General features: G+C 44.9%; 2 protein-coding genes across 10 annotated transcripts; one reads left to right on the forward strand and one right to left on the reverse strand.

Moving 5' to 3' along the window:
* Positions 1–641: 641 nt before the first annotated feature.
* Positions 642–19,253, reverse strand: LOC125770835 (14-3-3 protein zeta). 9 transcript variants are annotated; one of them, XM_049440839.1, is made up of 7 exons: positions 19,124–19,253; positions 6,699–6,813; positions 6,499–6,612; positions 6,278–6,404; positions 6,058–6,181; positions 4,604–4,767; positions 642–3,663 (listed from the first exon to the last, which is right to left on the reverse strand). In XM_049440839.1, the coding sequence occupies exons 2-7, from the start codon at positions 6,758–6,760 to the stop codon at positions 3,508–3,510; spliced, it is 747 nt and encodes a 248-aa protein (XP_049296796.1). In that variant the 5' UTR covers positions 6,761–6,813; positions 19,124–19,253; the 3' UTR covers positions 642–3,507. The 9 variants fall into 9 exon arrangements, with proteins under 9 accessions (XP_049296796.1, XP_049296793.1, XP_049296798.1 ...); XM_049440836.1 differs by lacking the exon at positions 4,604–4,767 and adding an exon at positions 5,511–5,674; XM_049440841.1 differs by lacking the exons at positions 4,604–4,767; positions 19,124–19,253 and adding exons at positions 5,511–5,674; positions 18,819–18,988.
* Positions 19,254–19,897: 644 nt separating this feature from the next.
* On the forward strand, positions 19,898–20,956 carry LOC125768253 (mRNA turnover protein 4 homolog). Its single transcript, XM_049435651.1, has 2 exons — positions 19,898–20,043; positions 20,104–20,956. The coding sequence occupies exons 1-2, from the start codon at positions 20,016–20,018 to the stop codon at positions 20,913–20,915; spliced, it is 840 nt and encodes a 279-aa protein (XP_049291608.1). The 5' UTR covers positions 19,898–20,015; the 3' UTR covers positions 20,916–20,956.
* The last annotated feature ends 50 nt before the right edge of the window (positions 20,957–21,006 follow it).

Here is a 21,006-nt window from a genome sequence, read left to right on the forward strand (position 1 = left end):
CATAGTGCCGCATTTTCCGTACATTAGCGAACCCCCCAAAAACTTCATTGTGCGAAGTAGCAAAAATATATCCATAGCCCCATGTTTCTGCATTTTATATCGGACACAAACACACGTACCCACACTAATACGGGAAAGATAGCGTAATTTTGTGAATTTTACAACTGAAAAAAATATTTTTTCAAAAAAAGAGCAAAAAGAGCAAAAACAAAATAACCTCACTTTACGGAACTGACAGATAATGTTGCTCACTGTGTGCCTGTAGTAGTAACCCAGTAATAGTGTATTGTAGTAGGGTGATACCGAGCAAATGAATTTTCTTCTGTGGGGAAAATTGGGTTGGCTTTTGAACTTTTTTTTTATGCAGCTGCTACACACACACACGCACGGTAGTCATTTCACTTTCTTTCAGTGTATGTGTGTACATGTTCGTGAGAGGGTGTGAACATTCTATATTGTATGCATCTGTTTGTGTACGTGTGTGTAGTTTCGGGGGGAAAAAAGGGTAATTTCCACCCTCTTCCTATTGTGTTATCCTCTCCTATCGAGGGAAGCAGCTCTCCCCCCACTGCTCTCCTCTTTCCCTTTTTTGCTTTTTGACGTAACGAAGGTTGATTTGTAAACTTCTCGGTTTGGACATGTTTGTTTTACTGCTCTTTTATTTGATTAAACGACGGCGACGACGACGACTTGTTTTGATGTTGTTTTACAAGAGTAATAATTTCCATTTGATGTTCGCTTTTGTTTGTTTTTCTTCAACATGATTCCTGTTTGCTTTGCTTTCCTTCTGTTTCCTCGTTACAACACATACAAATCCTACTGGTCGCAGAAAATAATCCTCCTGTTCGAATTACCGGCACGTTTTGATGGTGGTAATCTCGGTTCGATTCGAAGATGGCAACGTTTCACATTCCATTATTCCGGCCCAATTTGGGCCCCGTGGTTCGGGGTTGTGAGGAGGAGGCATTTCCTGCGCTTGCTTCGGGTTTGATGCTGCTGTTATAATGATGTAAGACGACAGTTTTGCTTCATATTTTATATTAAACTAAGTTCTCTCCAATTGCAATTGCAGGTGATGCTGCTGAGCTGCATCCATGTCGCGCCGGAAACGGCCACAAATGTTCAGCTCGCACAACAAAAACGGAAGAAAAACAAAAAAACATCTACACCCCTCCTTACAAAACATTTGTTTGCAACCTTTTTACACGAAACAACATGTACGTTGGCCACATTCTTACAGTTTTAAAAAGACTTAGCTACCTCCTTCATCCCATCGCATTTAACATATCTGTTTGTGTGTTCCTTCTTTCTTTGTTTGGAAAAAAAGCATGGAACTCGACTTTTGTTTCAGCATTATACCAAAAAACACGAAACACCAGCACACCACATAATGATCTGCAAACCCGCCCGGAACTTCATATATCGCTCTTTTGCTAGTGTGCATCGGGTAAAGAGGAAAGGCAGAGGCCTTTCCCAAGATAAACGATCTCGGCGAGCGTCTTTGGCCGTTTGTCGATTGTCTTTGTGTGAGCGCTAACGGCCGTACAGGACAAACTACAACCTGGGCCCAATAACTGGGAACATATGGCTCGCCGCAAAAATAAATTATACACACAAAACACACACACACATTGGGACGACACACAACCAACTTTTCCTCCTACCGTGGCTAAAGATAGATCATCCAAAGAGGGGCGCGAAGGGTGACGTCGACTGTGTGCAGTAAATACTGAAACGTTGTCAGTACTTTTGGAAAAAGAACGTGGGATTTGTGATTGTGGACATTATATGGTTTTTGCTTTGAAAGTAGACATTTATAGAAAAGTTTAGTTGATCAGACATCGGTTTGGAGGGGGGGTTATCCATCGCGTACAAAAAAAGGGGCAACAAAGCCACAAGGACATGCAGTGGGGGCATTCAGACTACTGTTTTTGTGAGAAATCGCATGGTTTCATCCAATATCTTTTTCATATTAATAGCATGTCCTTGCTAAGTCTACGAGTATTCAATGCTCCATAAATAGCACGTGCACAAATACAGTATTGAACAGGGTTTTATCGTTCAGGATAACGATTTCATGAACATCCCCCAAAAATCTCCCTTTCGCTGTGTTGTCCACAGCACGGTGCCAACCCCCACTCCCACCAACACCAACACACATTCATTAATCGACAAAAGTTCCAAAGGGATCGGGAAACATATCTCCACACACACACATATATCCACCGCATGGGACGATTTTTCTCAGGATCGGGGAGAAGGGACTATAGCAATAGAACATACATTATAAACATGTAGTTGTTGAGTTTTGTTTGTTTGCTTGCCACTCATCATCGTTCATATCAGCTCAGATCAGATTTACTTTCCGCTTGCGATTTCTTCCTTCCTTTCCTTCTCTCTCTCTTTCGCTCTTTACAATTTCCTTTCCTTCGCGATAGTTTGATCTTACCAGGGCATCGTTCTGTCTGTCACAAAACACGTCAGTTTTTCCGTTTTTCCCAGAGATAACATTCTTCTAAATCTTGTAAGATATATATGTGTGTGTGTGTGCGTGTGTGTTTGCTTGACTCATTCAATGCGTCCTTTGCGCTACAGAGATACAAAGAGAACAATGAACAGCTATTTCTTTCACGCTTTCTGTTTTGTTAAACGTATGTAAGCAAAGCATGGCCTCACTGTGGATCCTCTTCTATCTCTACATACATTTTTTCGTTTTGTTTGTTGTTATTGTGATACCAATCCTTTATTTCGTGCTCTTTGAAAAGCATCAAAATTATGCAATTTCCTTGAATTTTCCTCGTTGACATAAACACACACACACACACACTATCTTTCTCTGGCTCTGTGCGACGACATTAACAGATGACGACGATTATCAGCGAGTGTTCCTTCTTTTCGTGCACCTACATCCGCTTTCCGGCTTCGCTACACAATGCATTTTCATCATCATCATCATCTTCGGCCGGTGTCTTGTGGTCCGGACTCTATCCGTTCAAAAGAAATTGAACTAATTTACAGACCGAGAGAGACCGTGCGCGCCTGCGATAAGCGGAATGTGTCTTCAAACCTTCTATTATTCTGCCATGATGTCCTTTTTCTACGCTTTTCCACCCTCTACCATTTGGCTGCTGCTGCTGCTGATGCTGAGACACTATTCGCTGCGGTTGGTTGTTGCTGCCCTTTTTTTTAGTTACGTCCTTCTGCTTATGCTTTGTTTTGCACGGTTTGTGTTGCTATTTCGCGGAAGCTACTCCTTTTTTTATTCCTGCGCTCTCACTTCACTTCTACTACACGCAATTGTGTTGCTTCATCTGCTCTTCCGCGCTTTTGTTCTTCGTATTAATCAATAGTCAAAAGGAATTTCTATTATGCTTTAAGTGTGTGTGTGTTGTGTAATGTAGAAGTGTGTTCGTGTCTGTGTGTGTGTTCGTGTCTCTGTGTGTCCTATGTTGGTTTTGTTGGTAGTGTTTGCGTGTGTGTTTTTGTTTCGCTTTAATTTTAGTTTGGTTAATTATCGCCACCCTCCTGTGGTTCATCACCGTCACCCTGGGTATCGGACGTCCACAGCGTCAGGTTGTCTCGCAGCAGCTGCATGATGAGTGTCGAGTCTTTATAGGAGTCCTCGTTCAGCGTGTCCAGCTCAGCAATCGCATCATCGAATGCCTGTATCCATGGTTTTTATTCCAGTTTCAGAACATTTCAGCACAAATCAGTTCTCCCATCCAAGGGGGATAAGATGTGTCATGAGGAGGGCGGTGGTATCGTGAAACAAAGATAAAATTAACATTAATTTAAATGCTCCACTAATTAAATACATGTTTTCCACTAATTTTAGCTTATCTTCAAAGAGAGAATAATTATTCCCCTTTGCGATAAGTCAAGAAAATAAAAAGTCTAAGCTTCCTTGAGCCATGTTTCAATCAATCAAAATAAAATAAAATACACAACAATCACAGCTGCGCCAAAAACATGCCAAGGGTGCATGAATCTGTCCCGCAATCGAATTCCGGGTCTCGGTGGGTTTTGCATATGATGGATTACATTGAGTTAGTACGTTAGTACTGCAGAAACTATAGAAACACACGTCAGCAATCATCTGTTAGGTATACGGTTATTACGTTACGACGTTAATTATAAAAAAAACAACATAAAATTTAAATAATGGAATGATTAGCAGGGCACATATAAATGTTAACAAGCGTATTATTCATTCGGGCAACATGTGACAGTTGATTATTAACGGGTTATTAACACACTCCAGGGTGAGCATACAGCTAAAACACAAATATTATCAACAAACACAATTAAACGTTCCTCTTTCGTGAATTGTAACGTCTTTCACAAAAACGAAAGATCATAACGTTCGAACCATTCATCAACGTATCACAGAAAAATCGTTTGCGTTACGAAGAATTGCAACAAAAAGGAAATAAATTGAAATTGACTTCACAGCAGCAAAACTAAAAAGCTTCAAATGTTTGTTAAAAAAAAAAAGAAACATACATATGCTCCTAACCTTAACACAAAACTGAGACAAGAAAAGAAAAAAAAACACACGACAAAAGTAATAGGAAAAGGAAGAGAAAAAAAACGAATCATTAACCTGCTTCGCCAGATGGCAAGCCCGTGCTGGAGAGTTTATGATTTCATAGTAAAAGACGGAAAAATTGAGCGCTAGACCTAACCGAATCGGGTGCGTGGGTTGCATTTTCGACTTTGCAATATCGAACGCTTCCTGATACGATTTCTGCGAATCCTCTACCACAGCTAGAGAGAAAAAGAAGAAGAAGAAGAGAGAGAGACTGGAAGAGTCATAATGTTTCAATGTGTCCAGCATATATCTTTGCTGCTGTGTGAACGGATACTCTCTTCTTTTGCAAGGAAGTTAGTAATAGTTTTCCTCTGGTTAATATTGTAGGAGTTTAGCTTCGGGAATTCGGGAACCCACAGAACCGAGTGGAATATTAACCGCATCTATTATTCAGTGAGACAGAGGACAACTTTCACTATGAGATTGTGAGGGGTAAAGGTGCAAACAAGGTGTACAATAATAACAAGATTGAAGGGAAAGAAACGCAGCGCAATAAAACATTCCACAGTTTGATAGCAGCTTGCCAAAGAGACAACCGAGTGAGTTGAGTTCAGCTTCAACATAAATTTTTACCAAGGCTACACTTTGTTAAAAGGAACACGAAGCTCTCTCACCATAGAGTGTGTGTTTTTGGCCGATTAGGACAGAACGATTAAAACCCAATCCTCACCACCAGATAGGGGAAATATAACATCACATTACACACACCACCCACTTTTATCTCCTCCACCACCCCCACAACCACCACCATATGCCAAAAGCGCATTTTGTGAATGTGTATTAAACTTATTTTGATTGAGTTGAAAATGCTACAACAAAAAATGGCCCAACGCAAGTCGCCGGGACGGGAGCAAAATGAAAATTAAAAAAAAAAACAACATAAATATACATCATTTGAATTGAAAGCGTAATAATTGACCTGTTTTGCCAGCTGGCAGGCTTTGTCGGGAGAGTTTAGGATCTCGTAATAGAAGACTGAGAAATTGAGCGCGAGACCCAATCGGATAGGATGTGTTGGCTGCATTTTGCCTTTACTAATTTCAAAGGCATCCTGGTACGCGGCTTGGGAATCGTCAACTACGGCTGTAAGTTATTTGCGCGCGTTGTACACGACACGCCGTACGGCGGATACGGGCATTACGTAAAGAACAGCGACGTCGGAATGCGAGCGAATGGAAAAATGAATATAGAAGAGAGATAAAGATGTGCGAATATAATTAGTATTTGTTTCCACTGTGTGATGATAACGAGAAACTGAGATTAGGAAGATTGGAGCTAAAGGGGAAACAGTTGGTGGCAACAAGGTAGGACATTTTGGGAAGGGAATTGGGCTACTAGAAGGCAATCGAGGCAGGAATGTGTTGTGTGCTTTTGTTGGTACACAACGCGTACTTTAAACAACAGCGAACACAAATACTTTTTTCTGTGCGTCACTTTAAACGAATGGTGAAACAGAATGGACTTACTGTGGCGGGTTTCGCCGGTGGCTACTTCAGCTAGGTATCTGTAGTAGTCTCCCTTCATTTTGAGGTAAAACACCTTGCTTTCTGGATTACTGGCTTTGGGAATTAAGAATTTGTCCAGCAGACCCTGTTGTGAAGAAAGGAAAATGCAATGATGAAAGATGAGCGAAGTGGAAGAAATTTTCTAGAATTTTTCTAGACTCCAGAAATACGACTCACTTACCAGCACTTCGTAGCAGATTTCCCTCAGTTCCTTCTCAACTCGTTCCCGGTACTCTCGTGCCAGTTGCTGTTTGCGGGCAGAGGATTCAGTTTTCTGTTCAATCGACGATATCACTCGCCATGATGATCTGCGTGTGCGTGAGCAAATATGTTGGGATAAATATGTTATGATCACCTTTCAAACTAGAACGCGCACGTTGTAATGTTCGTTTTGCAACATACCTTCGGGCACCGACAACGTTCTTGTAAGCAACGGACAGTAGGTTCCTTTCCTCATTTGACAGTTCCACGCCGGTTTCTGTTACTGATTTCATTGCCTGTGCCATATCATCGTACCTGAAAACCAAATGCAAATGAGCAGATGTATGATTGAAAGCTATCGCATCAAGGCATGAAATCAATTCAATCAACTACACACTTACCGTTCAGATTGTTCGGCTAATTTTGCCTTCTGAACTAGCTCTTCCTTGTCGACGGTAGACATGTTGAGTGTTCTGAATTAGCTCTTTTTCACTAGCTTAAAACGAGAGAAACTTCCTGTGGAGAATAAAGAAACAAAACAAACGATGTTTTTTAGAAAATTAGTTAATAAATTTCTGACAGTAGAAAGAACGAAACAAGCCCCCCTAAACACACTCGAAAAGTTTGCTGTTGTATGTGGATAGCAGATGCACGCTAAATTGCAGATATGAACACACCACTTTCAGTCAAGTATTTGCTACAGACGTAGAATATGTCCACTAAACTCGACTTCCATCACGGAAATACTGAATCAGAATATTTTCACAGCCCAGCCTGCTAAGCGGAGGAGGTTCGCTTGCTTGCAAATCCTACTTCGATCGAATGCTGTCAACACCCGGTTAACTTTGTTGCTTCGAACCACTACCAATACTTGTACGCACAAAACTACACACACACATTCGCTCGTCGTTGGTAGGACACTATACAGTTCCACGGCTAGCTGCTGCAAGATGAATATTTGTGCCGCAGTGGAATCAGGACACTGACCACACCAAGGCTGCCAAGACTGGAAAGTCGATCCGGACTCGGGATATCGATTGGTAGCGAAACGTAAAACAGCGGAAAAAAAAGAAAGACCAAATCTCGCCTGCGCTCTTTCCAAACGTCGAGTCCCCCCCTCCCCTAGGAGTCCAACAAAGAGAGGTGTGTCGGGATGCAGCAACGGGTGTGTGTGCTCTGCTGATCGATATTTTACCGCTCCTAACTATGTTGCACCAGTGTGTCGGGGTGTGTGAAAAAGGATATGCGAACTGTAAAAATTATGAACGTTTCCAGAAGAGAGAGAAAAAAAAACGAAACACGCTGCCGCCGTTCAATTTTCCTCGCGCATTACACATTTGTCGGGAACCGTGGGGTTCGATGGAGAACTCTGTACAACGATTGGAGCTGCAACGATCGCAAAGAGTATTTTTAAATACATCCCGTGCAAATGCAAACAAGCTGCTGGGATTATTTACGAGCTGTGTTTGGGGGGGGAATGGATGAGGCCGAGGTTTTTGGCTTTATCCATTACTCAGACGATGATGCTTCATCGATTCACGTCAGTTTGTAGCAACACCCATTTTCAACGGTGATGACAGTGGCTCGTGCAGAACCAATTTTCCTTCCACATCGATGACTAACCGACCGACACCGAGCGACCGATATTCTTAGGTTATGTGCTCTTAGTGCCAAATCCATTCCGTTCATTTACCAACGCCAAGGTCTCTTTGCTACGCACATCACGCATACACACACACACACACTAGCGCAGTTACGCGATTCCTCTGGCGGCGCTCTCTGTGATGACGTAATACACAGGCACGGAGAAGATGTGACCAACCACGGAGGAAGTACAGGAGGATCACACAAATTCACACAGGACAGAGAAGAGAAATGAGAGAGTCTACGCACATACACAGGATACAGCAAGCGTCTGGCAACTCCGGTGTGCGGCACCATGGATATTTTGATTAAAAAAAAGGGAAAAATTAATCAAATAAAAAAACCACAATCACTACTACAACTTCACAAATCTCCCATGCGCACTGCAAAACCACACACATAATTGTTTTTCATCGAGAAAGACTCTTGAAGTATCAGTAAAATATTTCGGAAAAAAAGTCCATAAACATTCAACACACACACACACGAGCGCGCACGCACAAATATGCTTCCACCGGGTGACTGGATCATCGAATCCGGATCCGGGCGCCGATTGCGTCATGCCTTATTATAATGAGGAAAATGGAAAATATCGAAAATAACATTTTCCTCTTCCTACTTTACACGGGGTACACGGAAACGTAACGGGAGCAACACTCCCGGCAGATATATCGGCCGAAACCGGCGTGCACGACGCGCGGTGACCGAGGGCGCTGGGGCTTAGTTCATCCAGCGCTAAAGGAGTGTTATTCACCTCGCGATCCGGGTGAGTGTGCGTTGCCCAAATCGGCGATGTACTTCCCCACCAGCTGCTTTCTTGTTCTATCGGTCTTGTTATTTTCCAGCACCTTTTATGATCGCGCACATACGCCGTGTCTTCCGGCCGTTGCAACGTTTCTAATCTAACTAATCGAATGACAACGCGGCGGAGCCGAATGAATACCACACCACTAATGTTCTCCTTTCTTTTTTGATCCTTCTCATTTACTTTTCTCTCTCTTTCTCTCTGTGTCTCTCGCTCTCTCGTTCCTTCTTCTCTTTCCCTTACTTTTCTTTTTCTACGATAACTTTGCTGCAAAAGAATACTAAGCGACACAGGGCTGTGTAATGTGGTGTACTGCGCTGCCCTATTCTTTAGGTTACGGCTCCCTCCCGTGTGTGACACTGTTCAAACGACATCACGACACAACCGACCCCGTAGTGAGTCATCGTGCGTGTGCATATATGTGCATGTGTGTGTGTGTGTGTGTGTATGTGCTAATGCGTGGTGTGGTGTGTGATGTGTTGCTATTAACAACCATGCTGCTCCATCGCCTTACTAGGGCGCGCACAATTACTCGCGTCCACCTTCATCAATTCTCCACCCATGGTTTTGCTGAAGGAAACCGGCCAGAATCGAGCACCATGTTAAGCGCAGTTTATGCGCACACCAAAAAGGCGTCGCCATTCAATGCCACACAACAGCAGCAGCAGGCGGCAAACAGGGTGGGGACGATTATTCTCCACATCTCCAACACACACCTTGGCATACGAACAGCAGCAACTCTTCAAACTTTTAATGAGATAGTAGCTCGATAACATCGAGTCGCACTTTTAGAAATTCAACCCCGTACACCCAAAAGCACTAACAACAACAACAAAAGGCAACCATAAAGGCGGAAGCGAAACCTCACGGGAGTAGGTTGCCTCGGAAATCAGTCGTCATCGTCGTTTTGGTCGCGTGCGGGGAGAATCGAATGGGAAAATCAATAAAAAATAATTTCATAAATACACCCCTTACGCTTGTCAGGTGCCTACCACCGTCACAACTCGGTACCGTCGTCTCGGTGTGTTGCCGTGATGAGATGGCCCTGAAAAAGCGCTAAAGGGCAGTCAGCCACAGCTGCGCGTGAAAAACAATCTGGTGCGGAAATCGCGGACTGCACCCGGACTGTGAGACAGTAGGACAGAGAGAAAAGGCCCGATGTTGTCTCGATGGATTGAGGAAAAATTGTAATTATTTATCTCTAAATTCGTATGTTTTCGTATTGCAGTACGAACAGTATGCCGAATAGAGAATATCCCAGAACACAGATGCATCGCATGACAGAGTGCTCTCAAAGAACGTTAAAACCGATTCCAACCAATTGCTCTTCGGTGATGACTGCTGCATTCAATTCCGAACACAATACGCGGGGCCGTTTGTCTGCAGCACGACAGAGGGCGGACGCGTGCAGCATAACACAAACGGACTCTATGTTGCCGTTCTTTTTTCCTATCACCGGTGTGTGGTGGAGACTTTGCCTCATCTTTGCTTCTTTTATTCGTATGGAACTGTCCCGTTAACGTGGTATCTTCAGCGGCGATGAGAGCTCTACGGCAGTGTGCTTGTGTGTGCATTTCGTTCACATTCCGCATTTCGTTTTTTCGAGGCTTCTACTTTCTTCCAATCGTACCAAACACACAACCATAACATCACAAGGAACACACGGCAACGGCAACTGGATGGAAAACTTGCCCAATTGGAGCAATAGAAAAGAAAACTGATGCCAACGATCATGAAGCTGGCACCACTAGACACCTTCCTCCCTCTTCCGTTTCGAATATGTGTTTGTGTGTGTGTGTGTGTATTGGGAGTTTCTTTTATCGCACAAATAAAAGAAAAAAAGAAAAGTTTTACCGGCGTCACCGGCCCCGCTGTCGTGGCAATTGGATTTGAGAAGATTTGCTTTTCCCCATTTTCCCAATAACTCTATGACTGGAGCTGCCACAGTTGGCAGGCGAATACGTGTTGCTGTTGCTACCGACTTCAAATGTGCCACGATGGTAGCTCCGACGCGTTGTTCTCTTCCGTCATTGATTGGGTTTCTCGGGTAGTACATTTTCCACTGCGACAAAGCGCCAATTTCCATAGATCTGCGTTCGCACAGCCAGAGGACTTCGATTTCCACCCTTTTCCCGGCTCCCGGCCAAGGTAGAAATAGATTGCTCTATTGATCCCTTCTGCCTTTCCGCCGTGCACGAACGCGAACAGACTAAATTCTTCTGATTGATTCTAGCCAATTTCTCTCGTCCTCTTTCTCTTACACGCTCTCGCTCTTTTATATGGTTTTCCTTCTCCTGAATGCATATTGCATGTTTTCTTCTGTAATCATTTCTTTTAACTCAGCTGAGTAGCTCCACTCGATGGTGTGTGTGCGTGTGGTATGCTCTACAGCTCCAGATCTTATCTAGACCAACAGAGCCAACAGAGAGGAGACGATGATGACGATGATGATGATGATGATGTTGGTAAAACGAGGTGAAAAATCGATACCAGGCGCAAGCTCGCACAGAATTGATTCTACGCCCATTGGACGATCAGGACAATGTTTTCCAATGGTTCGGTTAAAGTTAAACGTTGGAGTCCGTTTTTCAGTGCAAACAAAAGTTAACAAACCATGATTTACGCACAACACAATTAAAAGGAAGCCTTTTCGGCAACTGCACTCTGTAGGCAATAGTTATAGACTTCAGACTCCCCAACAAACACACAACACAGCAAACATCATCTGAATTGAATCTTCGACATTTTCCTTCGACGAATGTTCGTTCAAATTATTCTACTAACTTAGTAGACATAGGCGAAATCATTCGTCAACGTTTTGGAACAGATGGAACGACCCTTTTGCACACGCGCCACATATAAACACAATTAGCTTGGTCCTTAGAACGCACCGGAGTCTTCAGCGACCCAAGAAAATCTGTCCGTCGTCGCAAGGCCCCACGGAATGATAGCAGGAATAGAGAGATTACACCAAACAACAATTATGCTCTGCTACGCACGCACGCACGGTCGCATACGCCAGTACTTTCTTCTGCTTCCTCAGTTTGTGAACACTGTTGCTAAGGAGGAAGTGCGTGGTAGGTGTCGGAATTTTGTTCCTTCCCAGAACACACACACGCCGCCATCTTTGCTCGCTGTACGTTGCACCGACAACGCACCGTTTGCTTTCCCCCGAAGAGCGCGCGCCACAAGTTGGTAGAGTATTTTTCCGTCTATAAAAAAGTATGAACCAGCAGATAAATTTCCCCCTATTAAATTTATCTCAGCCGGAGGTACGCGACTATCATGCCTGCGTTAGAAGAAAACTGCGGAAAGATCTCGCAACGGTTTTGTTAGTCCCCAAAGATCTCTGCCGCTGTCATACACTGGTGGAGCTTGGAGAATGATGATAAGGGAAGGGATGACGACGGTATCGAGCGAATTCCTGCACTGACGAGACATTAGTCGTGGTAGCATTTTTCACGCCCGTCTCCTTTTCTCTGTGGCCCCCCGTGATTCGAGGTGGTGGAGGTGAAGTTCTTACTAAGGAAAACCTACGTTTTCGGTGAGCCGCTTTTCCACCAACGTCCACACGACGACGCGAAAACCAGCCAACTCTCCAACTACACACTATAGACAACACCGCACACAGTGAGCAGAAGGCAGCAGCAGCACGCAGAAAAACGAACGCGTCGTGAAAAGCTCGCACGAACTCCGGGACTGAGACTCTGGTACTGGGTTGCCGAAATGGTTGGTCCCGACGTCCCCGCTTGGTTCGTTCAAAAATACCGACACTGGCGGTGCGCTCTGTGGCAAGTACGGATTGCTCATGCTCTCTCTCACTCTCCATGGCTAGACTTTTCGCGATTTCGCGTTTGCTGATACATCTTGGACTTGGGCGCTGCACACGTTTTGTCCCTATATTCAGCTTCTCGCTCACCTCGCGCATCACACATGGGAACAATTGGTCTCCCCCCAAAACACTGCTCCCAAGCATCTAGTATAAGAGAAAGAGACCAATGTTTGAACGCATCGTCATTTCGTGAGGCGATGGTGGATAGCGAGAATATGCTTTTTTATTAGCTGCGCGTGCGCATATAAGCGAAAAAAAATGGCCTCACGAGAATGTTCACGCCATGCGAAGGAGATAACTCCACACGCCCCTGCTGAAAAGAAGCCGAAACCGTAACATTGAGGATGTTAGGGGAGCTTCCGGCTGGATGGAAACGGATGTCCATATTTCGATGCGTATACCCACATCCGTCTTCACGTAGTGTAGACGTCCACAGACAAGAAAATTAAAAAAAAAAAAAATATCCTTGATGAGTCAAAACTATGTGCCATCGCTCCAGCACGTTTCCGTGGAAACGGCACTGAAAAGAGCCATAAACCACTTGGATTGAAATTGGTTCATTATACTTTCTTAAGAGCTTCTCTGCTAATGTCCACACTGCTTTTGCTATTTTAATAATCAAAGCAATCTGACTTTCTTCCATAACCGATCGATGCGCGGATGGACATGGAATCTCATACATCCTTTTAGTGGTGGGCAGCAGAGCAGTGGAGAATGTGGCGAAGCATCGCCTTTTCGCTCCTGTGCTCTCTTTGCTGCTGTGTAAAAACGGAATGTACCGACAGGAAACCCCAACCAGTACTGGGAGACAAGAGTACCAGGATATCGCGCAACGGCTGAACTGCGACGGCGCAGCTATTTCGTGTTGTCCTACATGCTCCACACCGTTCTATCCACCCGCACCAGAGTTCCTTACCTTCGAGGTGCGTTTTATAATTTTTTTTTTTGCAACATTCCCATTAGACAGTCTCTTCCAAAAAAGCTCGGTGGGTTTTTTCTGTTCCTTTCGACGAGATATACAGAATTTTCAATTTCCCTGAGGTGCGAAACTTGCCCCACAATATAGATCTTTGTTGGACGTGCAAGAATTGGTGGCATGGTTAGGACCTAAGTCAACATGGTTCATATTTGGTGCAAAAGATGACGATCTACTCTTCATCCTCCTGTCACTATCCTGTAGGGGTTAGTAGCAGAGGGCTGTTCACGAGGTACTGAGCACGTGTCCTTATGGCCAAGTACCAGGTTTTCCTCTTCAGTGTCATCTTCATTATTTCGTTGCATGGCGAAGAGCCTTGCGCATTTAAGATGGCACACATAAATGACAAGACATCTTCAACGCTCACGTCTATTACGGAACAAGTTCCGCCGCATCGCGTCAGTAGTTTGCGAAAGTTATACAATGTGTTGCTATTTCGTTGTGACCGATTCTTTCTACTAGGCGGTTTCCTATCACGTGCCTTTTGACTGTGCGGGGAGGGGGTCTTTTTCTTACAGCATTAGCAATAACCCCCCCCCCCCCCCGCGCACACACACACATACATATCCCCCGAGACGTTCTTTTGCTATTTATAGGTGAACGAAAGCTTCATTAAAATTCAATGGCTATTCAGTTTGCAATAACTTTTACGATAACATTGGCCACAGAGGCAAATGGAGCACCATTCTTTTTCCCCAGTCCGTACTTTGCTTTGTGAAAACAATGGCTGGAACTACAGCACAACAGATCTGCGCCTCTATCCAGCGCCCCCAAAAAAAGGAAACAAAATCCCCAAGGGAAAGACAGATGCACCTGACAGTCGGGGAGCAGAAGGATGAAAGGGAGTTAAGGAGGAGAGCTTTTTTCTTTGGCGCTACACACTACGGATGTTGGAAAAAACGGGGTGAGAATATGCTTGGTCTACTTGGTCCTTTTTTATTTTCTCCCCAAAAGAGGGAGTATGTGCGGTGGGACGCGCAACAATTCCTTGTCCCTCGTCATGCACCGAATTATAAGCATCCTTTAGTAGAGTTTTGCTAGCAACCAGAAGGAAACCGTAGAGAGCTCATACCTTTCGCAGGCTGGCAACGAAAGCAATTTAAAATTTCATCCCTAATGAAGTGCCAGGGGGTTATAATGGAGTGTGTTTTGTACTTTAATAACAGCCCAAGAAGGATTACGGGGAATTGTGTCACAGTGAATAGAGGGGAGGTGTTTGGAAAAAATACAAAAATCCATCATTCTCTGCGCGAATCAGTCGGTTCACGTGCTACAAATATGCAAACAGATTCACCGAGGCGCAATTCGACACAGACACAGCCGGGTGGGTAGTTCTCCCGGCCATTCATTACTTATCTGTGATAATGTTTTTGTCGTCAGCAAGAATTATGCAATCAGCCCGCAGAGCAACAACGACAACAAAAAAAGTTTCTTAGAGAGCAATCAAAGCAAGCAGTGGAGTGGAGAGCGCGAAACGACACGTAAGACCTTTTCTGTCTAACATCCAATAGCCTAGTCTAAACGAGCGATGCAAAATCGACCGTTAAATAGTGGAAGGAAATATAGATACGCAATTGTAGCACCCTAATTGATGTGAAAAGGGTAGCACAAGAGGGGACACAAAAAAGGAGCCATTCCAGACCTGTTTCTGTGTCTCCCGCAGTTCCGAAAGATGCTAGAGCTCTTTTTGTCCTTGTCCGGTAAGGATTGTTTTTCAAACATCCAGAGTAACCCTTTTCCAGGTTGTGCAGGTAGGTTCCTTCTTGTGAAGAGGCATCCACCTGTATCTTATCAGTTTGTATTGGAGAGCAATAGAAGCAAGCTCACAGCCTACTTCGTACGCACATTGCTGTTGGGATTCTTATCTTAAGTACATACGCCTTCTCCACCAAAAAAAAGAAGAAGACACTAACCGTTACCACGTACATTTAGCTATTTGGGCCCAGCTATCGATAGAGATGACCTCGCTGTTAGCAAAGTTTGTATGTGTCTCCGTGTTTGCTTTAGAGACGCGATTGAACCAGTGCACACACACACCCGGCATAAGTTTGGCGTGAAGGTTTATTAATATATGACCGAAAAACGTCAACGTCCACGATGGCGTCTTGCGTGTTTAAGCGCGCTCGCGCAATTGGATACGCGGCGCACACATCCGCGTGTTCCTTCCTTCCCATATCATGTGTTCCGTAAATCATTGTCACCATCATAAAAATGATGGTGCGATGTGAAGTAGTTTGGAATTGAAGACGGTCGCCACGGGCAGCCGACATTCGGCCAACGCGCGACGCATGCCAAAGACGACGAGATGTAGTGACGAGATGCCGCTGATGGGGAGCTGTCAAATTCATTTCCATGCGATACCGCCATACTGCAGAGCCAACCTTAAGCTAGGCCTTCGATCGGCGTCATGCTTGGCGCGTCGTCGCCTACACTTTCCGGGATTTTGCTTCCCCACCCCCCATTCAAGCATGTGTTTTTGCGCACCAAGTCCAAGACCCGGCGGAGAATGGGCGCTTACTTTCTCCACAAACCACACCCTCGCGTGGGAAGGCCGTGGGGCCGCGAAGAAGATACGATCACACATTCATCTGGGAAAAAAGGCTGCTGCTTTTACAGCTTCAAACCGGATTGAGAACCGCTCGACTGTCCGCTTTTGTTGGACGACAAGAGCGTTTTTTTAGTTGGGTTTGCTGGATGGGCTTATGGTCTAGCCGGAGTATTCTCATGTCTGCCATCTCCTCGAGCGCACCAACGAAAGACCCCACAAACGTTCTGGAGCGTGTTGTCGCAACTGCTCAAGGCCATTCGTGTATGCACCGTAAACCGTAACTTCGCATAACCGGCTGGAAACCGATTCCGGCGATCGTGTCGTAATAGAGACCCGACTTCCAGCACTTGCCCTGCCAGTCCTATGCTTTCCAAACACCCCGATTTTATCAACCAGCGCGCGCCTTCACAGTGTCCTTCCTAACAGGCCGGGGGCCAATTAGCCAACCACCGCGGCCGTGTACCCCGTTCTCACTCCTTCCACCAACCAGGTGTGCATCCCTTTCATACGTTTAGCGTTTCAAATCGCTGTCCTCAATTGGAAACGATACCGTGGTGAATATAGCGACGCAGTAGTAGCATGCGCCAGTGTTGGATTTCTTTTTTGTTTTCGCGTGCGTCTTGTCCACCTTCGGAATCGAATTAGCCTTGAAAACGTTCTACCCCTTACTCATATACATACATATGCACGCGAGAACAAACACAGCTATGGCGACGAGCGCACACACTTAGATCAGCATTCGCTCGCTTTCTTTCTCCCATTGCGCTAGCTGCGTCTCACTCGCTGCTGCTACCGCGCACAGATACACAAAGATCGGCCACAACGCACTCCAACCCCTTTTTGGACGCATGTCGCCGCTAACTAATCAGCCATTATACTACCCACCCACCCCCATCCACACCCCCTTTGCTTCTGCACAGCATAACCCCGTGCATACTGCCGGACGGGCAAGAAGGTAGGACATATCCTGAGTGCGCATGCGACCGAATGGGAAGCACTTAGTACGGAGCGAAAGAAATATGTAGCTATTAAAGAAGAAAAAACAACATCTGACTACACAGCATAAAGCGAGAATTGAAGAAGGAAATGCTTCTACTAGATCTCAGGTTGCTCTGCGTGCCACCACCTACGAGATAGTGGAACCGGCGGTGTGCGACAGAGCGAGACACCAGACTCCAGATACGGAGAAAATGGTGCGAGAGCTTACCGACACATTCCATTCCATTCTGGCACCTTGGCTATGTGTCCGCCCGAATGTGGATGTGCGCGCGTGCCAAGGGAGGATGTTAACGCGCGCGTCACACTCCTTATTACATGCGATGGAGCATTTCCGGCGCGCTCTAGAGACGATGTGCTCCAACACCACCGCGCAACGTGGGGGATGACAGGTGTGGCCTGTGGCCAGAAACTGCAAAAACCGCACAAACGCGCGATTGCAGCCCGAGAGCCCGATACCGTCGTTCGAATGCTCGAATGCTCTCTTTTCTTTCTATATCTCGGACACTGCCACCTCGCGCCTTGCTTGTCGCTTCCATGGGCGCACAGGTGTAACCATTGTGCGGGGTGTAATATAGGGGATGATGAAGTGTTTCCCCTCGCGTTTGCAATCTATGGTTGCTTTTCTCTCTCTCTTTCGCGCGGTTGGACAAAAGAGACGGACGGCAGCGGGTGAGAAAATTCTAGAAAATCCCCATCGCATCGAGCGCATATCCGCCGCGTGAAACACACGATGGGATGAAGTGGGACAGCCGACAGCCGAGAAACATGCGTACATTTTACTTTGGCTGCCGGTTATATCCCATGACAGAAAGGCGGAAAATGGACCGTTCATCAGAAGAAGATGACGACCTCCAACCTCCCCCTCGCATAACAACGCAACGGAAGATGACTCCTACTCCGATCGGCTAGCAACCCTACAACACAACATCACATCATCATATCTCCCTCTTTCTTCTTTTCCATTTGCACACTCTCTTGCCCTTCGTTCGCTCTCGCTCACACACTCTCTCTCATCTTCATCATCTATCGATTAACAAATCAAATTCTATTTCAGCTATTTTTTGTTAGCTCACGAAAGAACCATAAATTGCGTATAGCTTTCCAACCGAACACGCTGCTCATTTATGTGCTAGTGTTGGTGACCGTTTTTGGGGGGTTGAATTCTATGCTCACTATCCCCGGCGTATTGGTTGCACCTCTCCCGTATGCTGTACGGCTATCGTCTATTCTTCAGCGTGTCACCACCGTCCGCCGTTCGTTCGATTCGAATGACGTCTCCACAGTCTCACACACAGCTTCACACCAACGTACACATACATACACTTGATTTCGAACACGCACGAAACGCACGACCTAAGGGTACGACCCACGATGGCGTAGAGAAAAATGCGCCTGCATACACGCACACACTGTCACGAAGATCACGCGAATTCCTTGACTAATAGCTTTGACACCACAGATAGGCGGACCCGCAAGGGATGTGAAACAGATATGGCGATGAACAAAGTTGCGGAAATAAGGGTGAGGGCTGAACTACATTTGAATCATTCATCCCCGTCAAACTCACGCGAGACCGAATGGGCAACTTCCGTTCCGGAGCGTGTGTGCTGATTGCTTCCCACCAACGTCAGACAAATCACCTTGACCAAGTGTGGTTGTCCGCTTGCACAACTGCTCCGAATGGGCACAGAAATTACCTTTTCCGTGAAAAACCTACCCTAAAGTACCGGGATTCAGAGGGAAATTGCAGCAACCGGCGTTCGAACGCACTTCCAATGACCGTAACCGACTGGTATTCGCTGTCGTCGCCCAAAGACTCTCTCTCTCAAAATGGCTGACCTGACATACACACCGACACGGACATGGGGTGTGTGTTGGATGCGTCACACCGGGAGAAAAATTTTCCACCCCGGATTTGCTGGCCAGACTTTGTGCCTAAAAAACCCCCGTCAATCGTCGCGCTTGGACCGTACCTTCAGCTGCCCTCGGGAGCTGGGGATTAGCTTTCACAGTTTTACTTACTTTTGGTAAGAAGAGGCAATAGTTAAACGTACAAAATTATGATGGCACACACGACTTTTTTACAAGGCTCGCAGTAGAATTAGCAGCGCAATGGAAAAGTTGACAGTCGTAAAAAACGCTTCAACAAACGCTTCCCGCTTTCAAATGACTTTCAAAACGGGTGCAAAGTTTAACTGAAAAAGTAAATATTTCAAAATGTCTCAATTATTGCATAAACTTCTATAAATTTATTGGTTTCTTTCTAAATGTGAACACATATAGAAGAAAAGCAGACAACATTTCAACTTGTAAACATTCACAAATAACATTCATGAATTGGTGAAAACATGCTTGTTTGGAAGTTGAGTTTTGATTATGAATGTAGTTTGGTCGAAATTAATCCCCTACATTCTTCCATCTTACTTTTCATATTTTACATTTACAAATACCAAAAAAGTGAAAAATTATTCAAAGTTGAAAATAAGTTCAATATTAAAAAGAATTATTGAGAAAATAAAAATATTGACGTATGAAGGCGTTGCAATTCCTAGTGTGCCTCACAAGGTGCATAAAAATACCACAGTCGAACAATTTAGAACAATCATTTTTTTGTCAAAGCACAAGCAAAATCATTCAACTAATCGTTTTTGCACTTCTGATAAGTAGATTTGGTTTTTTAATAGCTTTTGAATGCTACATTATTTGTAAAAAGAATTATTTTAGTTGATTATTGTGTCGAATATTTCGTTTCGGGAAACAGGTTCGAAAGTGCACACCTCAAACAGCTAGGAATCTTGGTCCAGCAGCTTGAACTGTCAAAGCTCACATGTTATCAAACGCTTCGTAAATATCAAAGCCTGAACACCACGTTTTTGAGCATAATTTCGTGTAAAGTTAATAGTTACTAGTTGCGATGCCGAAATCAAAGCGAGATAAGAAAGGTTCGTATCCTCTTCGCTGCACTAAAACCTGTGCATAATGTTTTGTTCATTCTTTCCCAGTGTCCCTCACGAAGACCGACAGGAAAGGTTTGTCCAACAAACAACAAATTATCGAGAATATACAACAATGCCGGGAGCAGTACGACAACATATTTGTATTTTCGGTACAAAATATGCGCAACAGTATGCTCAAGGATGTGCGAACAGAGTGGAAAAACTCACGGTTCTTTTTCGGCAAGAACCGTGTAATGCAGTTAGGCTTAAAGTTGGTAAACGACGATGAGAATGATGAACCCACAAAGCTGGAAAAGGGTTTGGAAAATCTTCGAGACCAGATGATTGGACAGTGCGGGTTACTGTTCACGTCAGAAAGTAAGAAAACCGTGCTTGAATGGTTCGACTCGTATCAGGCCGAAGATTTCGCCCGTAGTGGGTTCCGGGCGACAAAAACGGTCAAACTGAAGCCGGGTCCATTGGAAGACTTTTCGCACGCAATAGAGCCTCACCTACGGTCGCTAGGTATGCCTACGAAACTGGACCGGGGAATCGTGACCCTTTACAAAGATTTCACAGTGTGTGAGAAGGGCAAGCTTCTTACCCCGGAACAGGCCAGAATTCTGAAGCTGCTTCGCAAACCGATGGCAACGTTCAAGATAGTTATTAACTGCTGCTACACGAAGAAGGACGGTTTCGAGGTGATCAATGAGAGAGATCTTAAGGTGACGAAAAAGCCGACGAAGGCTGTTGTTTCCAAGAGTACGAAGAAAGCGGCAGATGCCATGAGTGAAGACGAGGACGACGAGGACGACGAGGAAGAAGAGGATGGTGAAGCGATGGAGCAGGACGACGATGAAGATGACGAGGATGAGTAGATGTGTTTATGCCGTACAAATAAAGTGAATGTATTCAACTATTTGAAAGCTTTCTAGTTATTTGTGAGTTTGCTGTTTCGGATAATGCTTC

Source organism: Anopheles funestus, chromosome 3RL (genome assembly GCF_943734845.2).
Source record: "Anopheles funestus chromosome 3RL, idAnoFuneDA-416_04, whole genome shotgun sequence".
NCBI lineage: Eukaryota > Metazoa > Arthropoda > Insecta > Diptera > Culicidae > Anopheles > Anopheles funestus.